Genomic DNA, 27,006 nt, shown 5'->3' on the forward strand with positions numbered 1-27,006 from the left:
GGTCCTAGGGATCATGACTTTGCTTAATGCATGCCTACCTTGGATATGAGAAGAACTTAAAAATTCTACATGCGTATCCTATCTTATCTTCTTCAAAAGAAATAAAATATCATCTTAACATTTCCATGCATCTACCCAAAAGAACCATTCCAACAATTAACAAAATAAAAGCAGATTTAATTAAATAATTATACTAAAATTAATTACAACAGGCACTTGCCTTCTAATCTTGTCGAGCCATTAAGTTGTCATTAAGCTTGTTCTTCGCTTACTTTTTCTTAAGAAATCAAGAGGTGGTCTACCATATAAATCATGAATACTAATCAACCTACTATGTTTTTCCCTTTTTCTCCTAAATGGGTCCTTACTTCCTTTTTTTTCACAGTGAAGCTACTATGCTGTGTTGTCGTGGAACTTCATATCCAGTGTGTATTTGGTGATTCTTTATTAGTGTAAGCTAATAAAATACTTGCCACTTTGACTCTTGCTTCCGTCATAAACTGGAGTTTTTTTCTTATTTATTTTTTTTAAAAAATATATTAAATAATACATTTTTTAAGAAAATAATTTTTGGAATAATTCTGACATAATCTCGTTATTTGATCCAACGAGATTTACTGTGCATGATAAGACAGCTTTAGATGCGTGACAAATCTCACTGGTTGATCCAGTGAGATTTGTCTTGAATTTTGAAAGTTATAAATGATACTTTTTCAAAAAATGATTATGAATCAATAAATGTATAGGGGTTTACATGTGAGACATTTTAGGAATGTCATTTAATTTTTTTTAAAATTATAGTGTGAACTGTATTTGTATATATATAGTGAGAGAGAGAGAGAGAGAGTATTGTTACGCATGGTTTTTCGATTTACTACACAGAAGAATTTATTTTTCGATTTATTATTTTTCTAAAAAATATATTAAATAAATTTTTTTTTGAAAAAATAATTTCTAGTATGACACATGACAAATCTCGCTACTTGGAATAACGAAATCACGTCAGAATCATTTTGAAAATTATTTTTTCAAAAAAAGTATTATTTAATATATATATATTTTAAAAAGGATAAATTGGAATAAATGAGCTCTCTCTAAAACTATTTTACGTGAGTTCTAGAGTGGGGTGAACATGGAAAGGAGGAATAAGGCCCGAAAAAAACTGTCAAACAATGATTTGGAAAAATCACTACATTACATTATCCCTGAAATTTGGCTCTACTTAATTCAACCACCCAAATCTTCGGTGAGATTTATTTAAAAATCACTACACACATTATTATATTAAATTAATATAATTTTGAAAAAACTCGACCAATCCAACGCTGACAACTCTATTCCGTACAACACAAAGTGACCTACGTTGCTGTTCTGGGGCCCTCACCTCACCAAATTTGTCACTAAAAGAAACGTGTGAAAATTCACTTCGTGTGACGCGTCCCGTTGGTCCTATCCAAAATCGTCGAGGTCTGCTTCCGGCCGCCACCCCCCTCCCCCCCTTCTGCTCTCTACTCCCCACTTCACTTCGCTCCGAGCTCACTCCCATTCACCAATGGCGCATACCGATCAACAAAACGCTAATTCCCTCAACTCTGAACCGACCCACATCGACGGCAGCTATCTCGTGTCCTTGTCCTTCGCACGCGCTGGCGTCGACCGCATGTTCGGCGTCGTTGGTATCCCCGTTACCTCCGTCGCCAACCATGCCTTGGCCCTTGGCATCCGATTCATCGGTTTCCACAACGAGCAGTCTGCCGGCTATGCCGCCTCCGCCTATGGGTACCTTACCGGCCGTCCGGGCGTTCTCCTCACCGTCTCCGGCCCCGGCTGCGTCCACGGCCTCGCCGGTCTCTCTAACGCCGGTGTGAACGCCTGGCCGATGGTCATGATCTCCGGGGCTTCCGATCAGAGGGACTTCGGCAGGGGCGATTTTCAGGAGCTCGATCAGATTGGTGCTGTTAAACCCTTTTCCAAATTCTCTGCAAAAGCCTCTGATATATCCCAAATCCCTAATTGCGTCTTCCAGGTTCTCAATCAAGCCGTTTCAGGTCGGCCCGGAGGGTGCTATTTGGATGTTCCGACTGATGTATTGCACCAGAGTATCTCTAAATCTGAAGCCGAAAAACTCTTGGCTGAAGCCGAGGTTTCCAGCAAACAGGAAGCGAATGAAACTGTTGATTATGCTAAGATTGAGAAGGCCGTTTCGCTGCTGAGGCATGCCGAGCGGCCATTGATTGTGTTCGGCAAAGGTGCGGCATTTGCGCGAGCCGAAGATCCATTGAAGAGGTTGGTGGAGACTACTGGTATACCCTTTTTGCCGACTCCAATGGGGAAGGGTTTGTTGCCCGATACCCACGAGCAGGCGGCGACGGCGGCACGATCGCTCGCAATTGGTCGATGCGATGTTGCGCTTGTTGTGGGTGCTAGGCTCAACTGGTTGTTGCACTTCGGTGAGCCGCCCAGATGGTCCAAGGACGTTAAGTTCATATTGGTTGACATTTCTGAAGATGAAATTGAGCTAAGGAAACCGGAAGTTGGCTTGGTTGGTGATGCAAAGCGGGTTTTGGAGATGATAAATAAGGAGATAAAGGACGATCCTTTTTGCTTGGGGAAGTCCCATTCCTGGGTTGAGGCAATTTCGAAGAAGACCAAGGAGAATGTGTCGAGGATGGAGGCTCAGTTGGCTAAGGATGTTGTGCCGTTTAATTTTCAAACACCATTGAGAATTATTAGAGATGCAATTCTTGCATTAGGCAGCCCGGCTCCAATTTTGGTATCTGAAGGGGCGAACACAATGGATGTTGGTCGGTCAGTGTTGATTCAGACAGAACCAAGGACAAGGTTGGATGCAGGGACTTGGGGAACAATGGGAGTTGGTCTGGGTTATTGTATTGCCGCCGCCGTGGCTTCACCCGATCGGCTTGTGGTTGCTGTGGAAGGGGATTCTGGGTTTGGGTTCAGCGCCATGGAAGTTGAGGTTTGTGACTTCGTTCCCCTTACTGCAAACTAAATTTTATGTGGTGAAAACAACTTATGATTTATTTTTTCTAACAAATAAATATAATGGGATTGAATGAGTTGTGATGCTGACCAGGAAATTTGCACTCTTTTTATAGTAGGGAAGTGTAATTTCAGTTTTCAACTCTTGTAGTTTGATAGGTCCCAACATAGATATTCAAATGATAAAGTGAATTGTTTTCTCTTCGGGTGAGAAAGTACCGCAAGGTTTGAATTAACTGATTTTCTGATTCCTCATTGTCATTGATAACTATTGGCTGCTTAAATAAGCAATGTCACGTGCAAGAAAACCAAAATAAAAGGGAACTAAACACGCGTAAAACAGAGCATACAAAGACGCGTAAAAACAGAACATAACTGACGGAAATAAAAGTGTTGTTTTTCACGTGTTTAATGGCTCCGTCCAAACTGCCAAACTGCCACGACCCAGTTCATGCACTCATGCAAACCATCCCCATGCATGACGTCATTACGTTAGTCCATGCGTCGTACGTCTAACCTCCTCCTAGATATTTGGGATTTGGCTTGAACCCTCTATCTGAATGTAGCGGCTTAACAAGACCTTCCCCACCGAGTGGACACTTGTCATCAAGGTCCACATCTGGAAATTGATCAAGCAATGACTGGTGTGTCTCCCACGTGGCCTCTTCAGCTGGTAAATGTTTCCATTGAACCAAGTGTTATTCTTCAAATTTCTTGCCCCGTTTGACCCAACAAGTATCCAAAATGTGCCAAGGCTCAAGTATGATCACCTCGTCATCAGTTATAGGCGGCAACTCAGTAGAAGGCATTGTACGTTCTCCCAAAGAAAATTTTTAAGAGGGAAAATTCAGGCCTCCGTTGGTAGCTGAAGTTTGTAAGCAACTGCTCCAATTTTTTGTATCCTAGGATATGGCCCATAAAAGCGGCCGGCAAGCTTTTGGTGGGCCCATTTAAAAGCTGATTGTTGCCGATAGGGATGCAATTTAAGAAACACCATATCCCCAACTTTGAACGTGACTTCCCGCCTCTTTTGATCAATTGTTTGCTTCATGCGATTGATGGAGGTTTCCAACTTGGCTTTGAGCTGCCGTAGTAACTCATCTTGAGACACCAAATTTACATCCCCTTCGTTGGCAGAAGAAAAACCGTTGTGGTAGAGTGGGATTGAGGGAGGCGGACGCCCATATAACGCCTGAAATGGAGTCATTCCCGTCAACGCATGGTACATTGTATTATACCATAACTCAGCCCAAGGAAGATAGGCACTCCGCTTGCGCGGCCATTGATGCCCAAAGCACCGGAGATATTGCTCCACACAGTAGTTGACGACTTCTGTTTGTCCGTCAGTGTGTGGATGATAGGCAAAAGCTAAGTTGTAACTTGGTTCCTAACATTTGAAAAAATTCTTGCCAAAATCTGCTAATAAATATTGGGTCACGATCACTTATGATGGATTTTGGAAGACCATGCAACTTGATAATTCCTTCAACAAATTTTTCAGCCACCCCTTTAGCAGTAAATGGATGAGTTAAAGTTAAGAAATGTGCAGATTTACTTAACCTATCAACTACCTACCAATATAGTGTCCTTGCCGTGGGATGTGGGTAATCCTTCAACAAAGTCAAGAGTGATATCATCCCATACTTGGCAAGGAATGGGCAACGGTTGGAGAAGTCCCGCAGGTGAGAGTGTTTCGGATTTCATCTTTTGGCATATTTCACATCGCTTGACATATTCTTGAACTTCTTGGTAAAATTGTTGAGCCAGCCACTTAAATGTCCGCAATACTCCTGAATGCCCCCCAATTTTAGTGTCGTGAGCCTCGTGTATCAGCCTTTTCTGCAACTCCCCTTGTGAAGGAATAATTACCCTGCCTTTGAAATAGAATAACCCCTGGTGTTGTGTATATGGCCCATCAAATTTTTGATCAATTGATCTATTGACTGAATATATGGATCTCCTTCATAAGCATTCCGAACTTTCTCCCACATGGTCACTGTGGGTACATGAAGGTGATTAAGGATTGGACTATTGGGATTGCGTGAGAGGGCATCCACAGTTGAATTTTCACAGCCTGGGCGATTCGTGATCTCATAATCGTAGCCCAATAATTTGGCTACTCATTGTTGTTGCTCTAGTGTTGCCCAACGTTGTTCCAAAAAATATTTTAGGCTGCGTTGGTCAGTCTGGATGAAAAACTTTTTCCCCAACAAATATGGTCGCCATAAGCGTATAGCCTCCACAATTGCAAGCATCTCTTTGGCATAGGTTGACCATGATTTTTTTGTAATTCCCAGTGCACAACTCATAAAGGTGATGGGCTGGCCTTGTTGAGTTAAGATCGCGCCGATACCCTTTCTTGTAGCATCGGTTTCAATGGTGAAGGATTCATTGAAATTTGGCATCGCCGAAACCGGTGTGGTGGTCATTGCATGCTGAAGAGTCACGAAGGCTACATCGGCTTCCTTGTTCCATCCAAACTGCCCTTTCTTGAGTAGATTGGTAAGGGGTTGAGCAATGATGCCATAATTCCAAACAAACTTGCTGTAATATCTTGTCTAGCCTAAAAAACCATGTAATTCAAAAATATTAGTTGGTCGTGGCCATGCCACCATGGTTGCAATTGTGTGAGTATCGACCTTCAGTCCTTGGGGCGTAATAATGTGTCCCAAATATTCTAACTCCTGCTGGCCGAATGCACATCTGCTTGCCTTGGCAAAAACTTTATGCTGCCTCACAATCTCCAAAGCTTGTTTAACATGCACCACATGCGCATCCCAAGTAGAACTATAGATGAGAATATCATCAAAGAAAACTAAAATAAACTTTTGAAGATAAGGTCGAAATATAGAGTTCATGATGGCTTGGAATGTAGAGGGTGCATTACATTGGCCAAACGGCATCACTAAATATTCGCAATGTCCGTTGTGAGTACGAAAAGCAGTTTTTAGTATGTTGGAAGGATTCACCCTTACCTGGTGATATTCGGCCCTTAGATCGAGCTTGGTAAAGTATGAGGCGCCATGTAATTCATCCAACATGTCGTCTACTGTTGGAATGGGAAATTGATCCTTGATGGTGGCAGTTTTGAGTGCGCTGTAGTCGGTGCAAAATCGCTAACTCCCGTCTCTTTTCTTCACTAACAATACTAGTGACGAAAATGGACTAGTGCTCGGACGAATGAGGCCAAGATTCAGCATCTCTTGAACCTATTTTTCGATTTCCTCCTTCTGAAAATGGGCATATCGATATGGGCGGACATTAATTGGCTCGATGCCTTCCTTGAGTGTAATGTAGTGGTCCACTTCACACACTGGTGGTACGCATGAAGGCTCCTTGAACACGTCCATGAACTCCTTCAATAGTCCTTCCATATCTTGCTGCTTCTTGTCGGGGGCTGCACTTGGTGATGCGGCTTCCGTGGCTATCGAATAAGATATTGCAAGCAATGCATCAACCCTTCGACATTCCTTGGAAATTTCTTTTAAGGCTGCTTCTTGAATGGTCTGCTCCCACATTCCTTGCAGCCGTGTGGCTTGATTCTCCCAAATAAATTCCATAGTTAATTGCTTCCAATTACAAACCACAGATCCAAGCATTTCCAACCCTAAGGGTAGAGAAAAAAGGGTGAGGTAACAATTAGTGCCTTGTAAATTTACCAGTACCTTATCAAAACGCCCTTGGCATTCTAGCCACTCTCCATTAGCCACCCGGACGGTAAATGTTTCTGTGGGTACTACCGGTATTCTCAGTATATTCCCCAATCGATCACTGATGAAGTTGTGCGTTGACCCACTATCGTTCAATACCGCAACTTCGTGAGTGGCCATCTTAGCCGTTATGCGCATGGTTCTTGGCGCCAACCCTCCCATTAATGCATGTAATGTGATTTCGGCATCAATTTCTGGTTCCTGCACCTCCCCCGTTTCTCCACCATGGTCCTCATCTAGTGCATAATGAGGAGTGACCTCCTCTAATATCACGTTGCCAGCTCCTGCATATCCTTCCAAGAGTAATACTTGTGCTTTTTGGCATTTATGCCTTGCTGTGAAGCGTTCATTGCAGTTGAAATAGAGGTCTTGAGCTTTCCCCTTTGCATCTCCTCCCACAATAAACGTCTGATTGGAGCTGTAGGGATGGCAGGAGCTACACAAGTGGTTTGTGGGAGAGCTAGAGGGGCTCTTGTAGGTGGTGGTTGTATGAACATCTCCTGTCATGCGAGCTGGTCATCTCTCGTCCATGCCAAGTTAATAGCCTCCTCGAGGGATTGCGATTTAAACATCCGAATCCCATAAGCAATCTCAACCTTCAAGCCACCCAAGAACGTCCCCACCAATGCCTTCTGCGTCCATCCACGCACCTTGTTGCCGAGCTTCTCAAACTCACGCTGATAGTCTCTTAATGTCCCTAGCTGCTTTATCCTTGAGAGAGCTTCATCAAAATCTTCACATCCTGATGGTCCGAAGCGAGCCCATACTTCTTCTTCAAATCTCTTCTATGAAATCACGTGTTCTTTGTCCCGTAATATTCTACGAATTCATTGCCACCACTAATTGGCCTCCTTTTCAAGGTGGTAAGCAGCCATGGGAACTTTCTGATTTTCGGCAGTGCCCATATATTCGAAAAACTGTTCCACCTGATTAAACCACTCTGTTGGATCGTCTCCAGAGAATAGTGGAAATTCTAGCTTGGCTGATTTTGACAAGACGATCAGTCGACCTCCATCTTGGTTTTCTCGGTGGTGATTTCCATAACTTGTGGACGCCGTATTAGAGAGCAAAACATTTGAAAGATGATTGAGAGTTTCCTCCAAATGGTTAAGTTTGTCAGTCATACCAAACTCTATTCGATGTAGTCCCTCCTGAACTGCACCAAGCCCAAATTCCAGTTGTTCAATATGTTCCTTGTTGGTTCCCATGGCTTTGATACCAATGATAGATCCCAACACAGATATTCGAATGATAAAGTGAATTGTTTTCTCTTCGGGTGACAAAAGTACTGTAACATTTGAATTAATTGATTTTCTGATTCCTCATTGATAACTTTTGGCTGCTTAAATTAGCAAAGCTGTGTACAAGAAAACCGAAATAAAAGGGAACTAAACACACATAAAATAGAGCATACAAAGACACGTAAAAACAGAGCATAACTGATGGAAATAAAAGTGTTGTTTTTCACGTGTTTAATGGCTCCGTCCAAACTGCCAAACTGCCACGACCCAATTCATGCACTCACGCAAACCATCCCCATGCACGACGTCATTACGCCAGTCCATGCGTCCGCACGTCTAACCTCCTCCCAGATATTTGGGATTTGGCTTGAACCCTCTATCCGAACGTCGCGGCTTAACATAGTTTCTCCTTGATTGGTTTGAAATTCAAATTTTACATATTTTAGCTATTGGACAAAATTTTTATTTATTTATTACAAATTTAGCCTTAAAAAGTATTCAGTTCTCTTAAAGGATAAAGTAATTCCCTAGGATTTGGCAATCATGGCCTTATGTTTATTTCTTTTTTCAGTTTTATTTAAGTGATTCAAGCCAATTTTTAGGAATTTTTTATCAATCTAGAGATCATTTGGGTTCTATTAACAGTGAGAATTCAAAATTGCTCATTGATCAATTAAAGAGATATTCAAGTTAGTCAACATCACATAATACACTGGCAACTACCATCATATGGAATGGGTTTGGCATCCAATTATGGAACAAACAAACAACAACAACAGAACCAAGCCTTAAGTTTCAGTAGGTGGGGTCAGTTACATTAATATTTTTTCTCCAATTTATGCAATCCTGGACAATTTATTTTGACAAATTTAAGGCTATTAAATCCTTACTTTCTCATTCTAAGTTATTTTAGATCTACCCCTACCCCCTATACTGCTTTTCATAGTAACTAATTCACTTTTCCTCATTGGCGCACTATATTGCGTTGCAAGTGCCCAAGCCATTTGAGTTGTCCCTCCCTTATCTTATTTTCTATAGGAGTTACGCCTAACTTACCACAAATATGTTCATTTTTTAATTTATCTTTTAACATTATATCACTCATCGATTTAAACATTCTTATTTCAGTAACTTTCACTTTTTGGATATGTTTTTCTTAGTTGCCCAACATTATAATCCATATAGCATAGCTGGTCTTACAATCGTCCTATAAAACTTCCTTTTTAATTTTAAGGCTATTCTACAATCACAAAGTACACTTGAAGCACTTCTCCATTTTACCCAACCTGCTTTAACTCTCTATTTTACAGTTTCTTCAATTTCTCCTTCAGCTTGCGTAATAGATTCAAGGTATCGAAATCTCTTAGTACTAATGATTTCTTCATCATCAAGTTTAACTTTATCTTTGATATTTTTCCTACTATTACTGAAATTACATTTTATATGTTTTGTCTTATTTCTACTTATCCTAAAGCCTTTAGATTCTAGAGCTTCTTTCCATAATTCTAACTTAGATTCTACTTCACTCCTAGTTTCATCAATCAAGATAATATCATTTGCAAACAACATACACCATGGAACCTCATTTTGGGTACTCTTAGTTAGTTCATCAGTCACTAAAGAAAAAAAATAAGGGCTCAAAGCAGATCCTTGATGAACACCTATTGTGATTGGAATTCTCTAGTCTCTCCACCATATTCCTAACACTAGTCATTACTCCCTTGTACATATCCTTAATGACATCATTATACCTATTACATACATTCTTTTTTTTTAAACCCACTATAGAAAAGTACTCTATCATATGCTTTCTCTAAGTCAATAAATACCATATGCAAGTCTCTTGTCTTTTATCTAAACTTTTCTATGAATCTTATTAAAAGATATATAGTTTCTATGGTAGATCTCCTAGGCATAAAATTGAATTGATTTTCTGAGGCCTTCATTTCTAGCCTTAATCTTTGTTCAGCTACCCTTTCCTATAGTTTCATTGCACGACTCATAAGTTTAATTTTATGATAGTTATTACAATTTTGAATGTCTCCTTTATTTTTGTATATAGGTATTTAAGTGTTTTTCCTCAATTCGTCTAACATTTTCTTAGTTTTTTATAATTTTGATAAATAAATTAGTTAACCATATAATTCTGTTATCATCCAAACTTTTCCAAACTTCAATTGGGATGTTATTTGATTCTATAGATTTTCCATTTTTCATATTTTTTAGTCCAAACTTTACTTTGTTAACTCTAATCTTATCAATAAATCTCATATTTTTAGTCTTTTCCTCGTTTGTCAATTCTAAGTTTAAATTTTCTATTTGGTTTTCATTAAATAGCTTATCAAAGTAACTTCGCCATCTTTCATTTTGTCTTCTTCCTTCACCAAGACAATATCATCCTCATTTTTTTTTTAAATTTTACATTACCTAAGTTCTTACTCTTTCTTTCTCTAGCTCTAGCAAGTTTAAATGTCTCTTTTCACTTCTTTTGTATCTAATCTGGCATACAAATTATTAAATTGTCTATGTTTAGCTTCACTAATGGCCTTTTTGCATCTTTTCTCGTTTCTTTATACTTTTCAAAGGTTTCCATGCTTCTACATTTTTGCCATGTTTTATACCAAATTCTTTTTGTCTTTATAGAATTTTGGATATCTTGATCCCACCACCAGCTTTGCTATTCAATAATCGTCCTCTTGATTTACTTAAATCTCTTTTGCTATTTTTTTAATAGAGCTAACTACCTACTCCAAAGAGTGTTTGTATCTGCACCATCTTTTGATCATTTTATCTTTAAATTTTATTATTTTCCCCCCCTTTAGGTTCCACCATCTACTTCTCTTACATTGGGTTTATTTTATCCTCTTTCTTCCTTTTTTTAATACATATATCTAACACTAAAACTCTATATTGTGTAGTTAAGCTTTCACTTAGGATAAATTTATAATCCTTACATGATAAATGATCTACCCTCTTAATTAAGAAAAAATCTATTTGACTTTTATTTTGTCCACTTTTGAAGGTTCTTAAGCGTTCTTCTCTCTTCCTAAAGCAAGTATTCATTATAATAAATCCATATGACATGGCGAAGTCTAAGATCATCTCTTCTAGCTCATTTTTGCCTGCATATCCATATCCTCCATGTACCCTTTTATAACCTTTATTATCCCTTCCAACGTGTCTATTCAAATTTGCTCCTATGAATATTTTCTCAGTACCTTTATATTACTTGTATTATGCTATCCATATTTTTCCAAAATTATCTCTTAAGGTTTTCTACTAAGCTTACTTGAGGGGCATAAGCACTAATGACATTTATTATCTCTTGGCCTAAGACCATCTTGATTTTTATAATTTTATCCCCTACTCTTTTGATATCTACAATGCTATCTTTTAAGTTTTTTTTCTATAATTCCTAGTTTCTTGAACTAACTTTTTTACCCGCCTACATCCAAAATGATGCGGGAACCCTCGCATATTTGACACTGTACTTGAGCGCCAACATAGTGTGTCGCTTCGAGGTGATAATCTAGCCCACCCTCATCCACTTTTCACTACATTTGGATGGTATATAAGTGCAACATGTTGCTCATAGGGGATGCTCCAGGGAATAGTTAGTAAGGATTCATATCATAATGATTTGACAAAGTTTTACGCTAGTTGTCAGCTACCTAGGCAACCCTCCTCCTTTACCCAGGCTTTGGATTGGCTGTGTGTAAAAAAATTAGTATATTAAGCACATCACAGGCGGAGTTGCATCCAATTATGAAACCCCTTGGAGAAAATAAAAATGAATTCAAAATTTAGCTACTACGCTAAAACTGTGCCCATAGATTGACCTAGTGCCTTTCTTGTCATCCCTCCTTTAAATGGTTTATTTGACAGTGGGATGATTGGCAAGTCTTGTGTTTCGGTTTATTTGCTACCCTTTGCCTCCACATCCTTCACGCATCAATAGTATCTTCAAGGGCTGAAGTGCTTGTTAGTCTGCAAAAGCACTATGGTTATGCCAAATTGAAAGAAAAACAAAGGAAAAATGGGAACACAACAATTAAAAATAGAAGAAAAATGAGAGCACAACAATTTACATGGTTAGATGGTATACCAACATCCACAAAGTCCTTGCAAGAATCTCCAATATACTATCTGAACTGCCTTAGGATTTCAATCCTCGACTACAAATATGCATAGTTCCAATGTGAAAACCGCAAAAATACTTTCATACAAAAATACAGTGACACTCTGTATTGACTTTAAAATTTGGTATTCCATGACTAGATGGGGGAGGGTGGAAGGGGGCGAATGTGAGCCGCTACTTTCAAACTTCAAGTGGACCACCCTTTTACGTGAGAGTCATAACTCAACAATCTCGATTGACACTCACTCCTTTGGTGCTTTTTTATGCTTGTACCTCCACTGGAAGCTTGATATCAATGGTTCAACAACTGACAAATATGAGCCAACTTACAATACCTTCAAGGTTTATCTCAAGTGTTTCTAGTTAATCCATGCTGTGTTTCATGGATTTTCACAAACTTTTTCCTTTGATATTTCATTATTCCTATTTAGTTTTGTTATGTTAGTAAACTTTCTAATATTTCTTATTTAAATAGTAAATCAACTTTGTCCATGAAAAACAATTTTATTTTTTCCTATTGATTTTATTATTTGTTCTAGCTCTGAAAAGCGAATCATATTTGTATTTTTGATTTTGTTATAAAAAAAGTTTAAAACCGTAATTTCTTGGGTTTGGTTCTACTTTTGAGTTCGCTCTCCTTCACCCTTTATTGGCATAGTCATTTGCTCAAAAGGGCTAGGTGCATAAACATATTAGTTTTGTCCATTGTTTAGGATGCGTAAAAGTATTGCTAGTCTCAGTAGGTTTAGTTTAAGATATTTCTTCTATTGAGTAAGGCCTTGTCTAACGGCCTTGGACCCAACTCCGGTGAGGTATTGTCTACTTTGGCCCACTGGCCCCACAGCTTTGTCTTATAAAAGGCGCTTCACATGGTTGGAGCCAAACTAACCTTGTAAGTCCTAAATTTTTCTAATAAACATCCAATGTGGGACTGTGATATTCTCTCTCCCATCTAATCTTTGACGTTCTCGTCAGAGTGCCTCCAAGCAAGGTCCCACATGATAGTACCCCTAAGGTCGCTCTGATACCAAATGTAATGGTCTTGGTCCCAATTGCGATGAGATATTGTTCACTTCGACCCACTAGCTTCATGGGTTTGTTCTATAAAAGAAACCTCACATAGTTGGAACCCAAACCAACCTTACAAGCCCAAGATTTCCCTAATACACCTCCAATGTAAGACTATGACACCTTGCATCTTTTGAGTAGGTTTGTAATGTAGCACATGCAAGATTTTTATTATTATCTTTTTCCTACAAAAAGCAGACGCAATAGTTATTTTTACTTTCCTAATTTTATTTTATTTTGTTTGTTTTATTTAAGAGGTATTTTTATCAAGGTCATATCTTCAACACTTCTAGATATTATAATTTAGGAGGTTAAGTTTTAGGGAAGTATTATTTAAGGAACTCTCCCTTCCCCGGACCCTGCATATGTGGGAGCTTTGTGTACCGGGCTGCCCTTTATTATTTAAGGAAGCCGTATTTAGTATTGATGTTTCCTAGTAATGTTATTTTATTTAGGAAATAACTATTTTGGTTTTTTTAGGGGTCGTTTGGTATCGCTATCAAAAATTAGAGAAATGAAATCCTAAAACAAAAACCAAAAACCAGAAACAAAAACTAAAAACTGAAAACAAGCAACTTGTTTGGTTAATATTTATAAAATTAATACAAATTAAAAAATTAATTGAAAAATGCTCATTTTCATCTTTAAATCAAATAATATCATAAAAATATGATTAAAATAATAAAATAATATACATTAAACAATTTATATGATTAAAATAATAAAATTACAAATAATATACATTAAACAATTTACTAGAATAAAAATAAAATTTATTATAATTATTTTACTTAATTGTTGCACTTTCAAATTTCACATTACAATAAAAATTTATTGAACATGACAATTGAAAAATAGTAAAATCATTTTGTAAATGACATTATCATTATTTATTAAAATTTATATATGTTTTGCTTTTAATTATATCTAATTTCATATGATCATTTAATTTTGATTTTAATTTAAAAGTGTATAAAATGAATAATTTAATAAAAAAAACTATTTATGGATATTAAAATTTCTGGCAACAGGCTGCCAAAACAACTGAAAACCATAAAATCTAGTTTTCAGTTTTTTTTTTTTTTTTTGGCAAATAGTTGAAAACCAGCAATAGAAACAAAAAACTGACTACATAAACAAATGTGTTTTTATAATATGTTTCTTCACTGTGGAAAAAAAGTAACAGAAAACAACAACAATACCAAACAGACCCTTAGGTTTCTTTAATCAGTTTGCTTATCTTCCATGATTTATAAGCCTATAAATGTGCCTTTATGTATTAATTTTTGCAGCATTGGCATTGAGAATTCAAGTAGCTGGATGTTGGTCCCACATCAAGTGGCTCAGAGCAGGGTTTGATTCAACATGACTATCAGTGTTATTAGACATTAGACAATGTTTGTGATTTCAACTTAAATCTCCACAATTGTCAATGTTTGACAAGGTTGTCTATGAGTTTCCATTTAAACTCACGCGCCCCCCCCCCCCCCAAAACTACCGTTTGCTTTTAGCTTCTAGCCTTCTACTCTCTGTCTGCAACTTCCAACCAGCGGCAGGTATATTAGAAAGAATCCATGCAACGCCAAATGCCCTCCAGCCCTTTGTTTATCAAGCAGGACATCAACGCTTTGATTCTACGATAGTTATTACAATTATGAATAACTCTATTTTTGTATATAGGTATTAAAGTGTTTTTCCTCCATTCGTTTGACAGTTTTTTAGCTTTTATAATTGTGTTAAAGAAATTAGTTAACCATATAATTTCATAATCACCTAAGCATTTCCAAACTTCAATTAGGATGTTATCGGGTCCTATAGCTTTCCATTTTTTGTCTTTTTTTAGTGCAAACTTAACTTCATTAACTCTAATCTTACGAATAAATCTCATATTTTTTTGTCTTTTCCTCGTTTGTCAATTCTAAGTTTATGCCTTCTACTTGATTTTCATTAAATAGCTTGCTATAGTAGCTTTGCCATCTTTCATTTTTGTCTTCTTCGTTAACCAAGACAATATCATCCTCACTTTTTATATATTTTACATTACCCAAGTCCTTACTCTTTCTTTCTCCAGCTCTAGCAAGTTTAAAAATGTCTCTTTCCCCTTCTTTTGTATCTAATATAGCATACAAATTATTAAATTATCTATGTTTAGTTTCACTAACAGTTTTTTTTGCATCGTTTCTCGCTTCTTTATACTTTTCAAAGTTTTCCATGCTTCTACATTTTGCCATGTTTTATACCAAATTCTTTTTGTCTTTACAGCTTTATGGATATCTTGATCCCACCACCAACTTTCTTTGCTATTCGATAATCTTCCTCTTGAGTCACCTAAAATCTCTTTTTCTATCTTTTTAATAGAGTTAGGTATCTTTTTCTAAAGAGTGTTTGTGTCTACACCATCCTCTATAGTCCAATCGCCATCTTTGATCATTTTATCTTTAAATTTTATTATATTCTCTCCCTTTAGGTTCCACTATCTAGTTCTCTAACATTGGTTTATTTTATACTTTTTTTTCTATTTTTTTAATACATATATCTAGCACTAAAACTCTATGTTGTGTAGTTAAGCTTTCACCTAGGATATCTTACAATCCTTACACGATAAATGATCAACCCCCTTAGTTAAGAAAAAATCTATTTGACTTTTATTTTATCCACTTTTGAAGGTAATTAGGTGTTCTTCTCTCTTCTTAAAGCAAGCATTCATTGTAATAAAATCATATGACGTGGCGAAGTCTAAGATCATCTCTCTAGACTCATTTTTGTCTCCATATCCATATCCTTCATATATCCTCTCATAACCTTTATTATCTCTTCCAATGTGTCCATTCAGATATACTTCTATAAATATTTTCTCAGTCTTTGATATGCCTTGTATTATACTATTCATATTTTCCCAAAATTTTCTCTTAAGAATTTTTGCTAAGCCTACTTGAAGAGCATAAGCACTAATAACATTTATTATCTCTTAGTCTAAGACCATCTTGATTTTTATAATTCGATCATGTACTTTTTTTATATCTACAATGCTATCTTTTAAGTTTTTGTCTATAATAATTCCTACCCCATTCTTATGTTCTTTTTTCCAGGGTACCAAAGTTTAAATCCTAATCTTTCAATTTATCTAGCTTTCTCCCCCACCCACTTAATTTCTTGAAGGCATATTAGATTAATTTTTCATCTAATCATTTTGTCCACAATTTCAATGTTTTTACCTATAGGTGTCCCTATATTCCAAGTTGCTAATCTAATCCTAGTCTCTTGAACTAATTTATTTACCTGCCCACATCTAGAATGATGCAGGAACACTTGCATATTTGACACCATACCTGGGTGCAGACACGGTGTGTTGCTTCGGGGCAACCTAGCCCACCCTCACCCACTTTTCGCTATACTCAGGTGGTAGAAATGCAATGCGTCGCTCATAGGGGATGCCCTTGGGAATAGGCGGTAAGGATTCATATCATAATGATCTGACAAGTTTGACATTGGTTGTGAGCTACCTAATGCAATCCTCCTTTACCCAGGCTTGGGACCATCTGTGTTTGAAAAGATTACTTCATTAAGTGCATTATAGGTGGAATTGCATCCAATTATGAAACCCCCTGGGGAAAATAAAGATGAATTCAAAATATAGCTACCACGCTAAACTATGCACATAGATTGACCTTGTGCCTTTATTGTATCCCTCTGAATGGTTAATTGGGCAGTCGGATGATTGGCAACTCTTACGTTTCAGTTTATGGCATTTGCAACTTTTCGCTTCCACATCCTTCATGCATCAATAGTATCTTCAAAGGCTGAAGTGATTGCTTAGTCTGCAAAAGCACTATGGTTATGCATGCACACGCACCAAATCAAAAGGGGGAAAAAAAATTTGAGAACACAGCAGTTAAAAATAGAAGAAAAATGAGAACACAACAATTTACATGGTTGGATGGTATACCAACATCCACAAAGCCCTTGCAAAAATCTCCAATAAGCTATTTGAATTGCCTTAGGATTTCAATCCTCAGCTACAAATATACGTAGCTCCTATGTGAAAACCGCAAAATACATTCATACAACAATATAATGACACTTAGTATTGACTTAAAAATTCGGTATTGCACTACTAGATGGGGGAGGGTGGAGGGTGGAGGGTGGAGGGGGCTGAATGTGAGCCCCCTACTTACAAATTTCAAGTGGACCACCCTTTTACATGAGAGCCATAACTCAACAATCTTGATTGACATTCACATGTTTGGAGCTTTTTTATGCTTTTACGTCCACCTAAAGCTTGAGATCAATGGTTCAACAACTAACAAATATGAGCCACAACTTACAATTATTCCATGTTGTGTTTCATGGATTTTCACAAACTTTTTCCTTTGATATTTCATTATTCCTATTTAATTATTTTATGTTAGTGAACTTCTAATGTTTCTTATTTAAATAGTAAATCAACTTTCACCATGAAAAACAATATTATTTTTTCCTATTGATTTGATTGTTTGTTCTTGCTTTAAAAAGCGAATCATATTTGTATTTTTGATTTTGTTATAAAAAAGTTTTTAAGACCGTAATTTCTTTGGTTTGGTTCTACTTTTGAGTTTTCTCCCTTTCAGCCTGTGCTGGTGTAGTCATTTGTTCAAAAGGGATAGGTGCATAAACATCTTAGTTTTGTCCATTGTTTAGGATGCGTAAAAGTGTTGCTAGTCTCTACAGGTTAAGTTTAAGATATTTCTTCTATTAAGTAAGGCCTTGTCTAATAACCTTGGACCCAATTCCGGTGAGGTATTGTCTGTTTTGGCCCATTGGCCTCACAGGTTTGTCCTATAAAAGGCGTCTCACATAGTTAGAGCCAAAACCAACTTTATAAGCCCAAGATTTTCCTAATTTTCCTAATGCGCATCCAATGTGGGACTATGATAATCTCAATATAAATATGAATTTTTTTCATTCAAATTCAAGAAGTTCAAGTTAACTTAATAACTTTAACCCCTCCCGCTAATTTTATTTGCACTTTTGAGACTTATATTGAATTTGAATTCAATGTGTCTTACAACCCGAAAGAATTTTGTGTGGTCTCGTATAATCTTTGACGTCTTTGTCAGAGTGCCTCCAAGCGAGGTCCCACATGATAGTACCCCTAATGTGGCTCTAATACCAAATGTAATGGTCTTGGTCCCAATTCCGATGAGGTATTGTTCACTTTGGTCTACTGGCTTTATGGGTTTGTCCTATAAAAGAAACCTCACATAGTTGGAGCCCAAACCAACCTTATAAGCTCAGGATTTCTCTAGTACACCTCCAATTTGGGACTATGATACCTTGCAACTTTTGAGTAGGTTTGCAATGTAGCACATGCAAGATTTTTATTATTTTTTCCCCTCAAAAAGAAGACGCAATAGTTATTTTTACTTTTCTAATTTTATTGTATTTTCGCTTGTTTTATTTATAATGTATTTTTATCGGGGTCATATCTTCAACATTTTTAGATATTATAATTTAGGAGGCAAAATTTTAGGGAAGTATTATTTAAGGAACTCGTATTTAGTTTATTGAGGTTTCCTAGTAATGTTAGTTTATTTAGGAAATTACCGTTTTGGTTTATTTAGGTTTCTTAAATCAGTTTGCTTATATTCCATGTTATAAGCCTATAAATGTGCCCTTATATATTAATTTTTGCAGCATTGGCATTGAGAAATAAAGTTGTTGGATGTTGGTCGCACATCAAGTGGCTCAAAGCAGGGTTTGATTCAACATGACTATCGGTGTTATTAGACATTAGACAATGTTTGTGATTTCAACTTAAATCGTCACAAATGTCAGTGTTTGCAAGGTTGTCTGTGAGCTTCCACTTAAGCTCGTAGGTTTCACAATTTCAACTTAAATTGCATCGCATCCTCTGTCACCTCCCCACCACCACTATCACCGCTACCATTTACTTTCAGCTTCAAGCCTTCTACTGTCTGTCCGCCACTTCCAACCAGCAGCAGGTATATTAGAAAGAAACCATGCAATACCAAATGCCCTCCAGCCCTATGTTTATCAAGCAGGACATCAAATCTTTGACACAATTGAAGCCTGTCATTGCCTAAAAAAAGCTCATCCATGTAAAGTATGGCAAGAATATGCAGGAGGAGACCATCGGAGATGATGTGAGGCAATTGGAATTCTCAACATGCAGAGTACTGCCATGTAGCTAGGTTTCGCAAGAGACAATCCAAGGGTTGAATATGGCATGATCTGGACCTGGGTCGTGTTACGTTTGGGCCATTTATTTGGCAATCTGCCCTCTTCCAGTATAAGCCTGAATTGGTCCCAACTTTCAGCTGCCCTTTGTGCCCATAATAAATTTGAGTTCAGTGGGAGAAGAAATCAGCGTAGAGGAGAGAATTACTAGTGGACCTTCAGCAATGGCTGATGAAAGGGGGGATTTTACAAAGAATAAAAAATTTTGTGTGCAAGGTTCTGGGGAAAAATGTTTTTCCAAGGGGAAACCTAGTGGTAAGGAAACTCACTCTGATGAGTTTAGGGGCCAAAAGGTCAATGCATTGGGTAATGACAGTGAAGTCTTTTCTGACTTTGATTGTGATGGGGCTTTGCTTTTGGGTGAGATTTGGAAACTATATGGGTATGTTTGTAGACTCATCTGTTCTACTTGGGGATTTATTGTATGTGCCACCACCTCCAATGGAAGGATTGAAGGGGATTAATATTTTGTGAAAATGATGGAGTGGATGAGGATGGAATTTTACCACCCCTATGGAGGAGATTTCCAGGAAGTATCTAAAAGCTCAGCATTTGATGGATAAGTTGGAATTGCAGCTGTTTGATTTTGAAGTAAACGAAATTTAGCCCGGCAGTGGTAACAATAAGGAGAAAAGGGCCAGAGGGAACTAGCAAATTTGAATTGTTTGGAGAACTACGAGGGGAAGGGTTTAAAGAGTTGTAGCTTCTTTGAAGGGTTTATTTTATTTTTCTTTTAGGATTTCCATTCATCACCAAGGATGTAACTTCTCTTTCTTTCAAACAAAAGCTCAATTGTTGTCTACTTCCATTGTGAGCCTTGCCATTGTTGTAAAGACTGCAGATTGAAGACCTTTGTTATCTTCATAGAAACTCACAAGAGCTTGTAGCCATAAACTGGCAACAGCTTGTTACTGCAACCTTACTTTGTGAACTCGTTGGAGCTGTTTTTGTTTATGACAGCTACCTGCGACTTCACATCCAAATGTGTGTTATTTGTTCTAGAGCAGGCCACTACTCCGCATGTCACCAGCAAATCACCATTGTAGATTCCTGTCTCATGGATGAAATTGCTTCTCACCATTGGTGATTGGCTCAGCAACAAAGTTAGTAGCCATTTGTTCAGCCTTGCTGTCATTTTTGAAGAAGAAGATAGAGCTCACATGAAGAATCTAGTCATCATCGATGGGAATAACATCTTCTCTGGTCATTAATGCCACTCATCAATGCACCCTTGTTGCTTGGTGTCTTTGCTGCTAGATAGACTATCAGGTTTGTGGAGTGACAAAGAAAACCCTACCTCTCATTGATTTTGATCTAACGAGGAGGAGAATTTTCGAGAACAGGACCAAGCCACCATGCTGCCAGTTAAAGAGCAGAAAAAAAAGAAAGCACAACCCTTGAATTGGCCTTCAAGAAGTACAATTCTAGGATGAACAAGCTTGATTCTATGCTTTGCTTCCTTATATTGATCATTGATCCTAATTATTGTGAATGTAAAAAAACAAGCCTTCCTTCCCGGCCATTACAAAAGCGCCGTCAAACAACAGATAGTTGAGGAAGTGACTGTTGACGTAGAACCCACTATATTGGGAGCCAAAGCTCCAACCTAATGAAGTAGTTGAGGAAGCTACTATTAAGATTAGAGAAACCAGTTTAATTCATACATTCCTAGTAAACTTGCCAGCTACACCTCCATGGGCATTTCCATCATACACATGTCATTTTGAAGCCAACAAATTTCCTTGGTCTCCTTCAAGCTTATGTGCGGTCTTTTTCTTCATCCTATGGTTTTTAAAATTTTGAGTTCAAATTCTTTCTAACTAGTGGAGAATGATGCAACACACAAGCAAAGGACTGTTATTACTTTCCTAATTTTTTTTAATTTCGTTTGTTTTATTTAGGTTATTTGTACTAGGTTATGTCTTCAAGATTCTAGGATAGTATAACTTAGGAAACAAGATTTTGGGGCATTATTATTTGAGGAACTTGTATTTTAGTTTCTTTTGATTATTTGGAAATTTAATTTATTTAAGAAACTAGTATTGATTTTTTTTAGGTCTCTTAAATTAGTTTTTGCTTATTTTACAAGTGTTGTAAGGGGGCATTTGTTTGACTTGAATGGCCTCTAAATAGAGGCTATCTTTGTACTTGTTCACTAAATAAGTGAATCGGTTAGACATTAGAGCGTTTGATGACATCTTTGAATTTTCTTAAAATTCCTCTGCTAAAATGAAACATGGAAACATGTCTGATTCGGTTTTCCAATTTTATCCCTTATGAAATTAAAAATGGCAAAAAGCTCAATACCCAAGTGATTAAAATTAAAATAATAAATTTTATTTTTGTATGACAATAAATTATTTGCTTCTATTTATAATTATTAATTAAATATATGAAAAGAAAATATTATTTATGTTAAATTAAAAACTTTAGCTTATGTTATTTATGTTCCAAGCATTGAGAAGGTTAAAATTGAAAAATAACACATTCAAATATTAGATGCAAATATTTAGAATAATTCAGTTTTTAGATTCACTAACTGATTCAAATTAAATTCAGAACTGGTCCACAAAAATCAGATTTGAATTCAGTGTTCAACATTTAACACTTAATTTTTCCAAATCCCCCCTAAATCTATAAATGGACCCTCATCTATTAGTTTTGCCAAGATTGGAATGAGAATTAAGGTTGTTGGATGTTGGTGTTGCATCAGTTCCTGTGCTGATTCTTTTTCAGGTCTAGTATGACATTGGTTAATATTGCAAAATGATATTCAGTTTGGATTATGTTGGACTATGCTTTTATTCTCGTGGATTATAATGTTCTGATTATTTATTTGTTTCTCCCATTGTAGAAAAAATTTCATATCATGTGTGCTTTTGTGGATTTCTGCAGACATTGGTTCGATATCAGTTGCCTGTAGTTGTGATAGTTTTTAACAATGGTGGGGTATATGGTGGCGACCGGAGAAGAGCTCAAGAAATTGTAGGGCCTTACAAAGATGATCCTGCACCCACTTCTTTTGTCCCTGGTGCAGCTTATCATACCCTAATTGAAGCTTTTGGGGGCAAAGGCTATCTTGTAGGGACGCCTGACGAACTCAAGTCTGCCCTTGGCGAATCCTTTTCTGCACGGAAGCCAGCTGTGATAAATGTTACAATTGACCCTTACGCTGGTGTAGAAAGTGGAGGAATGCAACATAAAAACTGAATGGGTCTTAATTGCTTCCTATTAAATTGCTTCACTGCTGCTGATCAAGTTGACTGCAGTGGTGCTTAATAATGTAAAATTTGTAAGCCTAGCCTTACTGTTCTCATTTCAAAATGCACACAAACCACCTGTTTATTTGTTTCTGGTTTCCTTATATTGTTGAATAATGAGTGGGTAATTGATTGTATTGGGTGGAGTAAGTGGGGGCGTATTCATATTTGAATATCATCTTAGTATCATATTTTATATCTTGACATAAGATGTGATCATATGATACTTATGCAGAAAACATATGAACCTAATTTATGCTAGATGCAAATAAGCACTTGATGTGCTTCTGTGATGAAAAGCATGTTTGACATGCAGTCATACAGGTTAAAGCAAATTGAATGACGCGCACATTTCTTCATTTGATAATTTGGAACAGTGTTAGCTATGACAAGCCTGGAAGTGAAACTGGTTTAATAAATGAGCTGTTTAGGATTGTAGACGTAAAAATATTTGAGAGTCATAGTAAATTTATGATGAGCAAATACATACTAACAGCAAATATTATTTCCATATATCATGAGCTGCATATATCAGGAATTGTTCAAAGGGTTATTATAATTAATCTGCAATGATCCCATGTTTTCTGCTGTGTTTCTCACACCAAGAACACTCACAGCATAATCACTTATACAGCTATGATGCACAGGCCTTCTGTGACAACTGGATGGATGCAAAACCTAGGCGGAAGGAATTGTTGGAGGTTGTCAGTTCTATACAAAAGGTAAAATATGTTAGGCATTAGTTGTGGCACCATAATTACTGGAATGCACGGTTTAGCCATGCTTCAGTATGCACTAAGCAACAGACCATTAATCATATTCTTATAGTTTACGGTTCAGTCATGCTAGCCGCAATACACTAAATTATCATCTAATATGTTCAGTGTACACTCTGAACAGCACAACTTCATCAAATTAGGCTGGGAAAGGAAACTTCAGCTGCATGTTCTCTAGTACATTTCATTACAGACGTGGAGAGGGGAAAAAAATATTTGCTGTGATAGCATCCAGAGTTACAGGACAACTATCCAAATTGTCCTGAAAGAATTCATCAGATGTAGTGAGTGAGAATGCATGCAAAAACGGAGGTATAGATGTAGGCCACCAACCATAAATCCAATCGTGAACACCATAAATAAAAAGAAATATTACTAAATATATTATAAAGTCACTTGACAAGACACTAGAACATGAAAACAGTTTTAAACTTTTCTCTATTCAATAAACCAACTGTGTTTGGTCGAAAAGAAGTCATGGAAAAACAGAATTATGGGATTCCTTTACATTATTTGGTTGCAAAATATAAGATTTGACCTGGGATTCTTTTGAAATGAGCACCCTTTATGGTTGGAATGGGCATTCCGTTGGTTTTCCATGGGAAAATGAGCATTTCATTCCTCCTAAAACCATTCCACAAAATGTTTTACACCACAATCATTTCCCTTGCAGCTCCCAATCCGTGACTAGTTTACACACCAGTTTCTTTCCCGCCCATCTCCTAAAAGGGCTGAAAATCCATAGTCAATCTCGAGCATAGTTTGTTTCTGCAGATTACTTAGCCAGTCTTTGGATTACCATCAGTTGATTCCAGGTGTATTCACTCTAGGGCTCCATTGCTTTCCCAGCTCAATTTTCCTCTCTCTCTCTCTCTCTCTCTCTCTCTCTCTCTTTGTGCACCTGGCTACCCTTTATTTATTTTCTAATAGTCTGTTAATTCGTTAATTCATTAGCACTATTGGAATTTCATGCAAAATTTATATGAAACATTACCCACCAAAACACCTATTATCATTATTTTATTGTACGTGTTCTTGGTGCTGTAGGAAACTAAGAATTAAAATTACAAAAATGTACAGTTTGACAGGCAATATCTAACTGGATTATATTATATTTGAGTCATGAATTATTTTCAGGACTGCATTTTCAATTAATTCCACTCATATTCATCAAGGCTCCAGAATGTCATCCCTACTCTGTAGGGTCTGTCCTTGTCATAGTTTTAAGCAAAAGCAGTTAGAAATGGAGGCAACAGAGCAATGACGAAAACAAAAAGGATAAAAAGCAAAGAAGAAACAAACTGGATTATGGTTTGTGGGTTGTAAACTTGCTTTAGAGTTCATGTCACCTTAGGAATTTCATGCTGTTGAAGAAATATGGTGACAGTGTTGATGAACTAAGAACAAATTAATCGTGTTTACTCCAGTGACATGAGTTAATTTGTGTTGCCCTTGAAACCAATTGCTCATAATAAAATGGGCAAGTCAATACTGTCATTAGTCATACCTCAAAAAGAGCGCATGTGGTATGTTAGTTAGATAAGTTTGAAGACAATTGTAATGTTTTGCACCAAAACCATGCCAAATATGTGTAGAATTAGGGTTTATCCATCCTTCTCAGAGTTTGCAGCCCCCTGTAACTTTTCAAAGAAAAAGTTAGGTATAAGGTGTTTAGTAAACAATTTTTGTAACTTACAAAAAAAAAACTTTTAGGTTTTCTGAAAAAATTTTAGAAAGTTAGAATTTGAAACTTTTAAAACTTGAAAACTGACTTTTTTTCCTAAACAAATTATTCTGTTCCACTGGTACTTTTTTTTAAAAAATGTAACAAAATAATCAACCCAATAATACATTTTCTAAAAATACATATTTATTTTAATTATTTTAAATACTTTTAGACACTTTACAACTTTGATGTAAATAAGAAACATGCACCCAAAAAAAAAAATAATAATGTCAAAACCAGTGAGCTTTCAACGAAAAAAAAGATAACCATGGATATCATTCAACTAGAATGATGGATGTAAATGTCACTAATCATGGATACCACTCAACGCAACCAAGCAGCACACTTGATTTGACTAGGAGGAAAATAATCACTCCAAGAATACTTGCAAAAATGTGAATTTCTTAAACAAAGTATTGTTGGATTCATTCACTTGATCTATATTTATACAAAATGTGACTCTCATACTTCACATAATAAAAGTTAGTTTGACCCAAGTCTAAAACAAGCCTTTAGATAACCTATACATAATTTCAAGACATTAGTTACTAGAAAACAACATAAATGCCAGCAAAAACATTCAATGACTCAAAATAAATTCAAACCAAATTAATGGAAGACTCTCTAATTGAATTTGTTTTATGGCTATGAAAGTTGCTACTATGCTCTTACATGATTCTCCCTTGCTTGAAAAGAATTTGGCTTAATGTTTGAAGTCAAATCTTCCCAAAGTGCTTCATCCAACTCCTTAATCTCGTAAGCTGAAATCCAAGCATCTTTTGAACTTGGTTTTCCATTGAAATAAAAGAATAGCTTGGTTGTAATACTTCTCACATCGAATACATCAATCATCTCCTAAGTAGAACTTGTGGTTTTTTTCTACAAATTCGTGCAGCTTCCTTGCAATTCTATTTGCATCACCATAGAAAGGATATAAACCGCTCACATTAAATATAGAATTGATTGATAAGCCATCCAACATCTCCAAACAATATGCTACCCAAGCTTCTTTAGTATCAGGCAAGGTTTGAACTTCCTTTGCTTGAGCTTGTTATAATGTTAGCATAGAACCTCTCTCTTTGAAGATAAACCATGATGAAATCATCCCCTTCAAACTCTGTTGCGGGGGAAAAATCGTTGACGACCAATAGGGGTGCTCCCAGATCTCTGGTGACCTGAAAAAGATAAAAAACAGAAAGGTTTGGAGGACTCGGGGTGTACTCCGGGGGATCACTCTGATGCCTAAGTAAGAGGGATGCTTTAGAGAGGTTGAATGCAACAGTAGAATAGGTTGAATGACTTACCTTGATCTCTTCCCCAAATCCCTTCTTATAGGAGCTAGAGCTGACCCTTGGTTGATTCGTCTTTATTGTGCGGGGGCATGAATCACTCCCAAGTCATAAAGTGTTTGCGCTCATCACTCAGTTATTTAAGTTGTTGACGTGGATCTCTCCTCCTCTCTATTGGGTGAGAGCTAATTGCTCGTCAGAATGTTTGACCCGGAGGAGGCGTGGGTCAGGTGAAATTAGGATAGCTTCCCAAGACGGGGGTGAATTGGGAATTTAAAAATTTTCTTTTTAATTCCTTTTAAGAAAACTTAACTTCTTTTATTATTTAACCAATTCTTTTACTTGTTTGTTTAATTTGTCAAACACACAATAACTTGGTTTCTTTTATACAATCAACAACACCAGCACTTAAACAACTAAATCACCAAACAACCTTTCAATCAACCACACTATCCAAACTAATCAAACACAATTTGAAAGCAAACAACCAAACCAAAATTAAAATATACAGTAATAAGAAATTAGGACGGTTGTTTGTTTATGTATGCCTTATAAATATGA

The 27,006-nt window shown here is 36.8% G+C and overlaps 1 protein-coding gene across 1 annotated transcript; it reads left to right on the forward strand.

Annotated features, from left to right (window-relative positions):
• The first annotated feature begins 1,399 nt into the window (after positions 1 to 1,399).
• On the forward strand, positions 1,400 to 22,804 carry LOC131146019 (2-hydroxyacyl-CoA lyase). The gene is made up of 2 exons (XM_058095271.1): positions 1,400 to 2,977; positions 22,290 to 22,804. Exons 1-2 carry the CDS (start codon positions 1,553 to 1,555, stop codon positions 22,602 to 22,604), a joined length of 1,740 nt encoding a protein of 579 aa, XP_057951254.1. The 5' UTR covers positions 1,400 to 1,552; the 3' UTR covers positions 22,605 to 22,804.
• The last annotated feature ends 4,202 nt before the right edge of the window (positions 22,805 to 27,006 follow it).

Source organism: Malania oleifera, chromosome 13 (assembly GCF_029873635.1).
Source record: "Malania oleifera isolate guangnan ecotype guangnan chromosome 13, ASM2987363v1, whole genome shotgun sequence".
Taxonomy (NCBI): Eukaryota; Viridiplantae; Streptophyta; class Magnoliopsida; order Santalales; family Ximeniaceae; genus Malania; species Malania oleifera.

Bases quoted from the DNA above. Each gene is read 5' to 3' on its own strand.
- LOC131146019 (XM_058095271.1), top strand. From the start codon at position 1,553: ATGGCGCATACCGATCAACAAAACGCTAATTCCCTCAACTCTGAACCG. The intron at 2,978-22,289 runs GTTTGTGACTTC...GGATTTCTGCAG, and splicing joins TCAGCGCCATGGAAGTTGAG to ACATTGGTTCGATATCAGTT.